Source organism: Macadamia integrifolia, chromosome 7 (genome assembly GCF_013358625.1).
Source record: "Macadamia integrifolia cultivar HAES 741 chromosome 7, SCU_Mint_v3, whole genome shotgun sequence".
NCBI classification, from domain to species: Eukaryota; Viridiplantae; Streptophyta; class Magnoliopsida; order Proteales; family Proteaceae; genus Macadamia; species Macadamia integrifolia.
The window spans coordinates 5315392-5325424 of NC_056563.1; the positions used below are offsets into that span (position 1 = coordinate 5315392).

The 10033-nt window shown below is 41.1% G+C and overlaps 1 protein-coding gene across 1 annotated transcript; it reads left to right on the forward strand.

Annotated features, from left to right (window-relative positions):
• The first annotated feature begins 7392 nt into the window (after nucleotides 1–7392).
• Nucleotides 7393–9132, forward strand: LOC122083628 (spermidine hydroxycinnamoyl transferase-like). Its single transcript, XM_042651496.1, has one exon. It carries the CDS (start codon nucleotides 7394–7396, stop codon nucleotides 8732–8734), a length of 1341 nt encoding a protein of 446 aa, XP_042507430.1. The 5' UTR covers nucleotide 7393; the 3' UTR covers nucleotides 8735–9132.
• Nucleotides 9133–10033: the final 901 nt, after the last annotated feature.

The following is a 10033-nucleotide window of genomic DNA, read 5'->3' on the forward strand; positions in this document are numbered from 1 at the left end:
GTTAGTGAATAAAATGAGAAAGTGATGGATTCATTAACCTGCAAGGTTGGAGAGATAGTGCAGAGGTTAGAGTTCTTGTGCCTTTTCCAACAACTCAATATATTACAAGGATACTGTAGCTTCGGATATGTTTCTGTTTCATCTATTTTGCTTTTCATTCATAGTTTTTTACTCAATTCAGAGCTGAATCTGTTTTATATTTTGATTTTGTATCGGTTAATGAATGCTACATTGTTCTGACCATCATGGGTAGCAGAAGAAAATTTTTGAAACAGGATCAAAATATTAGAGATCACTCTCCTTTTTCTTGAATTTGCCTCTTTCTCTTGAGCGTGCTGAAACAGATATTTTTTCATTCCAAAGTCACCTCTCTCTCTCTCTCTCTCTCTGAATTACACATACTTTGTAAAGAACATAGGAAAGTAAGATTAGAATTGTCTGCCTCTGTAAGAGCACTAGAAAGTACAACAGTACAAACCCCAAGTCCTACAATAAAAGCTTCAATTCCCTAATGTTTGCAAGCCATCTTGTTAATGGGCACTCTCATATTTCTTGAATCTGCCTCTTTCTGATGAGCTATATGCAGGATCAAAATGTTTCCCTGATGTTTGCAAGCCATCTTTGCTGCCTTTTGCTTGTTATTACCCCTTGTTTGTAAAGTAGATGTGCAAAAGTATTGGAATGATTTAATGATTTGATGCTTCTCTTGCAGGGGATCCTAACATTATCTTTTGCTTTGAAACTTCACAACTTGAAGTGTAAGACCCTCTACTCCTTGCTGCCAAGTTAATCTAACGTTGTTTGTTTCACTGATCAGCTCCATGAGTGTGAAGGAAGTGGAAGACTCGCTTGAATGTCCGGTATGTTGCGAGTCCTTTAACCTTGTGGAGAAAGTACCACATATCCTCTGGTGTGGCCACAGCCTCTGCAAGTCTTGCATACTCTCCCTCCAGTCGGCGGAGATCAAATTGCCAATCCTATCCATACAGCTACCAGTCCTTATCTCATGCCCATGGTGCCAGTTTTTGTGCCTCAGGCTGGTATGGAAAGGGAACCTCCAATTCCCAAGGAAGAACTTCTTTCTTCTCTGGTTGGTTGAAAGTGCAACCGGAAACCGAACAAATTGCCCTTCCTCTACTTGCGGTGATTACAAATTTCTTCAGCCTTCGAGTACAGATTTAATTTCTCAAGGTGACTTCCTATCACCATATGTTGACAGTCTCCAGGAACCTCCTCAAGATTTCCTTGTTGCCAGACAAACAGTGAACCTTCCATGGGGATGGGGAGTTCATGAATCTCTTAACAGATCACTTCCTTCATTGGTACAACTAACAATAAAGTTTCCTGTGGTACTAGTCATGTTGATCCTTAGTTATGTGGTAATGGGTAGCATTCTAGTTCTGGTTGTATACTTGTTGATCACATTTTTATTTGCTGTACCATCATTCTGGATTCTCTGCTTCTCTCTCCCAATTTTAGAACGGTTGGCTAGAGATTTTAGGGCTTGATATCCTTCTGCTCCATAGATGTCTTTTATTTGTTTGAAGCAAGTTGATGTGTTTAATAGAGAATGTGCAGTAACATACGATTCCAATCACGATTGCATGAATTTTTCTACAGTATTAATCTGTCACGATTCCGTAGACTTCTATGGGGGGCGGATCCCACAACAGTTACAGGAGGGATTTGTTGTGGGTTGATACGGTCTTGGGTTCCCTGACCTTATAAGCCGGGGCAACCTGGTGTCATTGCGAAGCCACTAGGAAAGGTTTACCTAGAGACCTTAGAGTAGAGTGAAGCTCCTTAGAAAGGCTACCTGATGAATTGAATGGCCAGATAGATGTGTTTCATGCTTTATGGCCATTCATTTTCACAGCAAGAGCACTCAAGTCTTTTAGACCATAACCAACCTGAATCATGCAGGGAGTAGGGGAGACAGAACTGAACTTTCAAATGGGTCAACCTTTGGATTAGCTGATAGAAACTGTGTTGTGCGTTAAAAAATGAAAGAACCTGTTTGTCCAATGATGTGGGCTGTCCAAGGCATTATCCACATTTGGAGATACCAGGCTGATGGCATGATAGGGAATGATGTTGGCATTTGGTCCAGGAAATTAACTGGCTCCTATGTGCAAAAAAAAAAAAAAAAAAAAAAGTCTTCCAAGGTTACATGCTCTTCTAAATTTGAACTAAAAGGTAAATAATGTGTCAAAATCGTCTGCAGTGAGACAATGAGGTGCAGTGAGCATCCAACGGCTGAGGTGCATGGCAGAGTCCTCTCAGCCATTGAATACTCACTGCACCTCACCGCTCACAGCGGACAACTTGGACAAGAGCAGTTCTGGAATTTTTTGATTTTACAGGCAACTAAATTACAATGAGATTGCATAAATACAACAAGAATCATCACAACTCCAATGTTCCTTAACAAGTATCTCATTACAAAAAATACCCAGCAAGAACTTCTACCATTTAATCTAGTGACATCTCATATACAATTCCTTGGTTGGGAAAAATTTTAGAGAGAGAAAGACAGAGGGCAGCTCCACTATTTTTCCTTCCCAAACCATAGATTGCAGAGGTGTATCAAATAGAGACACTAATAAGTACAAAGCTTTTTCAATAGATTGCAGAGGTGTATCAAAGATGAACTCCACTATTACTTTTAGAAAAGGTTTGTTGTCTTAAAAAGGAAAAATGAAAAAACAGGGGAAGGGGGAAGGGGGAAGGGGGAAGGGGGAAGTGGGGAGGGGTGAGGGGAGGGGGAAGAGGTAAATTTATCTGTAATCACTACCACTTACATAACTCAATGGCTGTCTTTGACTATACAATTAGCAAGCCACTGTTTGTGCCACAGTTCAAGTAAAAGGGATACTACTTGGACGGGTAATAGTCCATATCCATTCTACCATACCTCAGACATCCAAATTTTATTTCTAAGTTCATGTGATGCTTTCACCCGCGTCGTAGTAATAGATTTGTGAGCTGATCTACAAGCACCCTTGCTTCTTTGATCATAGATCAGCTAAGCATGTACCTGAAGCCTTTCCTGTAATATGATCACCCTTGGTAGATTTAATGCATGGAAGTGCTAGTGTGGGTCAATCTTTGGAATAATTTGGATTAGAATATTCTACTATTCTGTTGGTTATCCCAAATTTATACTGAGAAATGATCAACCAATCCAAAATGACAAAGTGTCATGATCCTTACTAGAGGTGTCAACCGGTCGGGCCGGTTCGGTTTCGGTCGGGCTTAATCGGGCTTGAAGACTTTCAAAGGCTACACCGTGTCCGCCCATTTAACTAATCGGGCTTAGTTATTGAGGGCATGGTACACTTTATATTCTGTCGGTCGGTCTCGGGTTATAATCGGGCCACCTTAATCGGGCTTTAATCGGGCCTTAACCGGGCTACGGACATGTTTAATGTTAAACGGGCTTTAACCGGTTTTTAAACGGGCCCTCTTTAAAATATGCTATTATATTCCGGCCCACTTATGCAAGCCCAAAAAAATGACAATAAATCAATAAATGATACAAAATATAACCATTATTTAAAATGTGAACATGTCTTTACTTTTTAGTTTTTATTCTTTAATTTGGGGGGTAAAATAGGTATTCTACAATCATTAAAGGGTCGGGCCAAGTCGGTGCACAATAGGCCGGTCTCGGTCGGGCGTTATTCGGTCGGTCTCGGTCGGGCGCCCGACGGTTCAAGTAGCAAAACCGAGACCGACCATTTATAAACGGGCCGGGCTCAAGCCCGACACGTTTAATAAACGGTCCGGGCCGGGCCGGTCTTTAAATGGTCGGTCCCGGTCGGTTTACCCAGTTCGGGCCACAAATTGACACCCCTAATCCTTACACCAGCAAAGAACATCAGTACGCAAAAACAATAATAGAAACACAAATAAAAAGTTGATATAGATATCTGAACAAGGGGCCTTGGATTCCCCTAGCGGCCTAGCCCAAAGCCCATTTAGTTGTGAATATGTGATCTGAAAAATATATTTAAAAGAAAAAAACAATAACACTGCCACAGCCCACAGCCCACAGCCCACAGCCCACAGGGCCACAATAATATGATAATGTTAGAATAAACACAAAAAAAAAAAAAAAAAAATGAAGAAAAGCAAAATAATTCACACATGACACAGAGATTTAACGAGGTTCACACATCGATGTGGCGTGTTCTCAGGCAAAAAAAAAAGGGTTATTCACTATATTGAAAGAAGATTATAACTGAAATCTCTCAAAAATCCCCAAACTTACAGCAAGAACACTAACCCAAAAATCCTAAAACGAAAAACCCCGACTCTCAAAATGCTTGCTCAACAAGACGATAGTACATCTATATACTCTTCCAAGTCAGGTCGATCCATTGAGTCACAATCGGTCTGGCCATGCCGTATGGCAGGTGCATCTCGTCTGCTATCATCACAAACATCAGAAAAAATCTCATTTAGATCGCCATCAAAATATGTCGGAGTAGGTCAATCTTCAAAACGGGTCAAGAATTCGAGACAAACAGAATAGATACTATCAAGTTTCTTTTAGATTGAAAGTCGGCACCATGGTTTCAATAATTGGTTTCGGTGACAGTATTGGCCTCTGCCATACTAATATGATTAGCTGATCCAATACTAACTCATAGAACCATGGTCGGCATAAAGCCACAACCCGACAGCCACTGTGAACTAACGTGAATTGAAGACCCTCTTGGTGTCTATTCTAGGAGTGAAAGGAGGAGATCTGCAAGTCGCTTGCATATATTGGAATCTCCCATGCCAATCCAATGGGTGCACGGGAGAGAATGCTTCACAATTTATACACGAGGACCCACAATGATCAAGCAGGAGAGAGTATGAGAGCGATGTTCCCATACACATAGCCTTACCTTTTGCTAAACGAAGTACATGATTAACATGTAGGCAATAACTAGATGAGAAAACAAATTGAAACACAAGAAATAGAATCTCTACCTTTGACATTTCCATTAGCGAAAAATTCTAATCAAACGATTACAAATCCCTTATTTTTTGTAATCCAAAAGATCCAAAGTAGTCTCAGTATCAACATCGTGGGGGGGGGGGGGGGAGGAGTGAATCCCATATATGAGATTGTTGAGTATTTTCTCTCTTTTTTGGCTAATATATCAAGTCATATTGGCTTTTCTAAAATGATGTGTGATTTTTGAAACATAAGCCGAGATATGAACTAAAAAAGAGCCAATGCTACAAGAAAATTTGTAGAATTTTCTTCCCTTGGAAACGGATACTGTGAAAACAAAATCACATTCAATTCACAATTTCTCTGACTCCTTTTTCTCTAGAAATATTTAGATCACGAAAGATAGGGAGAATTCGTCAAACAAAGAGCTATAACTGATAATTTTTAGCTGCTACGTTGTTGCTATATATTGCAATTTTTTTTTAACTGAATATGGATTCATTTACAAGTTTTGGAGAGGTCATAGATCTTTGAAGTTGTCATGACTCAGTTTTACCAAAAAATAAAAATAAAAATAAGTCCAATAGATCTACAACATGGTTTTAAAAATTGGATCAAATCGATATTGCCTGATTCTTACAGTGGATCGGTATCGTTGTGATCGATCTGATTCGTATCGATTCACTAGTAAAGTATATGGTAAAAAAAAAAACTGATTTAAAAATAAAAGAAGGGGGTAAATCCGTCTGATCCAACCTTGATCTACACCTACACGACTACACTGCTGCCCCAAATCTACTGACCACTCCACATTTACGAGATGAAAACTGTTCTACCATTCCGATATCTGATCGCAATCCCATACATTTTAAATATTTGGGGTTGATGGGTCCCACGTTCCAACTTGAATCATAGGAGTGTCAAAAAATCCTGGTCGCGAATCAACCCTAGCCCCCCCTTGAGCCCGAACAGGGCTTGGGCTGAGATTTCAGCCCATAGTGTGGGTTAGAGTTGAGATTTTCAAGCCCGAGGCAAGGTTGGGTTGGGTCGGATTGGGTCCAACCCAACCCAATCCAACCAACCATGTTTATTAAGTATATAATCATATAAATATGCTAATAATTATTAATGGATACTTATAGAAAAAGGTCTTTCGTTTTCTACAATCTACACATATACGAAAACTTTGGTCTTTGACATCTGCAATGCATCAAGATCAAGCAACCAAGTAACCGATAGAATTGGGTTTGACTGAATTGGGTTAAACCCGGCCCAATCAGGGTTCATCAGGGTTGGATTAGGTTGGGCTAAACCCGACAGGGTTGGGCCTGGGCTGAGATATCCCAGCCCGACCTAGGATTGGGCTAGGCTTGGGTTGAGTTGAGAGACCTAAGGGTTGGGCTGGGTTTTAAAAAACCCAGCCCAACCTGGCCCATTGACACCCCTATTGAATCACATATGCAATAATAGCTAGGCGTGCAAGTTTGGCCTTGGTGGCCCGAATCCACCCTTGGCCCGCCCTAAGCCCATATAGGGGTAGGCCCTAAAATTCTGATCTTAATGGTTTGCTCGGCCCTAAAAATTTTTGGCTCTGAGTTAGGGTTAGGGCAGGTAAGAGTTGATGTCTATGGTTTACCCTGATTTCTTACCCTAACTTTGGCCCCTGATTTGGTCATACCTAACCCTGATTTATTAAGTGTTCGATGACCAATTTTTTAAGTTTAATAATCATTAACCACCATGGTTGTATAAATTAGTTACTTAAATTTCTTATTTAATGATTTTTTAAATTTTAAGTCTTATTTTACTTTTCAATTCCAAGGGATTTAGATTTTAGACGTAAAGAACTAAAGATAAATAATTTTTTAGTTATTTCATATTTCGTGTCCGGGTGGTTCCCACACCGCATGAAAGCTCTAAGATCCATCCCCACACATCCCCAAGTGAGGATGGGACCCAAACTCGTAAAACATTTGTCGATCCCACACATGGGAGTAAGTAAATTTGGATCTACTCACGTACATATGAGGATTCAATACATGTCCTTTTTTTTTTTCATATATACCCTCTTCACCCTTGTAATGTAGTGTAGATCAGATTCTCATACGAGAATATTCTTGTATGATATGATCCACACATGAAATCCACCACAGGGTTTTTTCTTGTGTGGATTCCATGTGTGTGGACCAAGAGCGTACTTGAATGGTTCTCGTATGAGAAATTGAGAAACTGATCTGCTCTTCTTGTTGTGCCGGAAATATGACAGGTGTTGGATCATCACTCTTACGATCAGGTGATCTACTTGCAACGGATCCAAACATGGAGTACGTGATCTATTATCCCTTAGATCTCTCAACTACTTCAACACTCAACTTACTTCATGGTCTCAATCCTTCTATAAATGATAAGGAGAATTCGTCAAACAAAGAGCTATAACTAGACATGGTGATGTTGAAGGGTTCTCACACAGTTACCCCAGCCCACCCCACACCTTCCGGCAAAATCTGGTTATCGGAATCCGACCAAGTTAAGCCCTTAACCCATGCACCCACCGTGTACTTTTACAGACCAACAAACTCCGGCATCATTGCCACCACCGCCGACACTTTGAGAGATTCTCTAAGCAAAGTTCTGGTGCAATTCTATCCATTAGCCGGCCGCCTTCATTGGATCGGTGGCGGCCGGTTAGAGCTCGAGTGCAATGACGCCGGAGCTAAGCTCTTTGAAGCTGAAACCGATGCGGTTATCGATGATTTCGGCGATTTCAGGCCGACACCGGAGATCAGAGAATTGATTCCCCGAGTTGATTACACCATTCCTATCAATGAACTTCCATTGCTGCTCATCCAACTCACGAGATTCAGATGTGGTGGCGTTGCCGTCGGCGTTGCCATCTCACATATCATGCTCGACGGCCAAACTGCACTTCAGTTCGTCAATACATGGGCGAAGGTGGCTCGTGGAGAGAAGCTTGAGACAACTTTGTTCTTAGACCGGACGGTTTTACATTCAACTGAACCACCATCCGCCCCACGGTTCGACCATGTGGAGTTTAAACCACCTCCAGTCCTGCTCGGCTGCTCTGATTCGAGTGAGGAGAGAAAAAAGGAGACGACAGTGGCGATGCTAAATTTGACGAGAGATCAGGTAGAGAAGCTCAAGAACAAAGCAAACGAGTGTCGAATTGAGGAATCCGGTCGAGCCTTCAGCCGGTATGAAGCGGTTGCGGGTCACATGTGGAGGTGTGCATGCAAGGCTCGAGGTCATGAACGCGAGCAGCTGACCAAATTGCGCATCGTCGTCGATTGTCGGAACCGGTTACGGCCGTCACTTCCTCAGGGCTATTTCGGGAATGCGACATTTCCGACGACGCCGACAAGCTTGGCCGGTGAGTTGCTGGCGAAGCCGTTGGGTCATGCGTCGGGAAAGATCAGAGAAGCAGTGGAGAAGATGACTGATGAGTACGTAAGATCCACCATTGATTTTTTGAAAAGTCAAGAAGATCTGACGCTGTTTAGGACGTCTTTTCATACGGTTGGGTGTACGCAAGGAGTTTTCTTTGGGAATCCTAATCTAGCGGTCACGAGCTGGGTGGGCCTACCGATCTACGATGCGGATTTTGGATGGGGGAAGCCCATACACATGGGCCCTGGTTCGCTTGGGTTTGATGGAAAGTCTTTTATCGTTCCTGGTCGGGATGGGGATGGATCATTCATCGTTGCGCTGCGTCTTCAGGTGGCCCACATGGATGATTTCAAGAAATTTTTCTACGAAGATATGTAGAAAAGAGAGCTTGGATCAGGTCTTTCCATGAGAACCATTCTCATTCGGTGATTGATCCATGGAGATGGAATTTATTTATTTTATTTTCTTGCAATAGGTTTTCACATTGAATGGATTTCATGTGTAGATTAGACATTGTACGAGAATAGCGTACGAAAACTTGATCCAAGCTCAAAAAGAGAAGAGGATGGGATGAAAGAAGTAAAGGGACTTACGAGATTGTTCTCGTATGCTCTTGGTCTTGGCATTGGTTAAGTGTGTGAGGTGAAAGAATAAGACTTGTAATGTGCTCATCAATTGTTTTGATTGGTTGATTGTTGAACATATATGTATGCATATAACCAGTATTGTGTAGGTTCTACATATGAATGAAAACGAACCTTGAACCTTCGACCTTTAGGTTGCATACATAATCAACAAATCATTTAGGCATCACATGCCAGCTGTTCCCATTGTGCCAGGTGTGGTAATGTGCAAGAATTAAAAGTTTAAATTTTATTGACTTGTCTTTTTGCATGTTCAGTTTGGCTTGGCTGCAAATTATCTCACAAAACTCAAGGGAACAATGATATCATCTCCATTAATGGCTTGATGGCTTGAAATTTTTTGTTTCATGGGCAAGGGTATTAGCAAGGAGATAATCTCATTGTACTTTTGTTTATACAATTATGGTTTGCACGGAATGATTTTCAGTTAAAAAAAAGAAAAAGAAAAAGGACTTGTATGGCTCTAGAGGTTATACAAAGAGTGGATCATCATTACAATGAATTTTATCAGACTAACTCCTTATCATTTCAAGTTCTTTCAAGAGATCAAACTCAATCATATGTTGCCATTCTATGCCAGTTGGAGCCTTCACCTTCAAACTTTTTCAAAATAATTTGTGAGGCAAGTCTTTTGTCTCATTCAATAAATGGAAGTATAGTCTTTATTGTCATGATTATCATTGAAGTCTATCTTCGATCCAACTATTTTATAGGTAGCTTCAGTTGGTGCGTTGGGGGGGGGGGGGGGGGGGGGGGGGGGACCTAAGACAATTCACTCGGTTTTATTATTGGAGGCTAGTTCTGAAGATCTTACTTATATTATGATGGAAACTTATGACACAGATGTAGTGATTTACCTGAATCATGGAATCTCCTTAGCCTCTTTGATAATCAATCCCATCTTGGAAGACATACATCATTTGCAATCCTCTTATGAGCGTTGCATCTTTTCTTTTGTTTTAAGAGAGTTAAACAATATAATTGACTTCTTGACAATGAGAGCACTGTCTGTAATAGATATAGATCAATGTTT

Bases quoted from the DNA above. Each gene is read 5' to 3' on its own strand.
- LOC122083628 (XM_042651496.1), top strand. From the start codon at position 7,394: ATGGTGATGTTGAAGGGTTCTCACACAGTTACCCCAGCCCACCCCACA.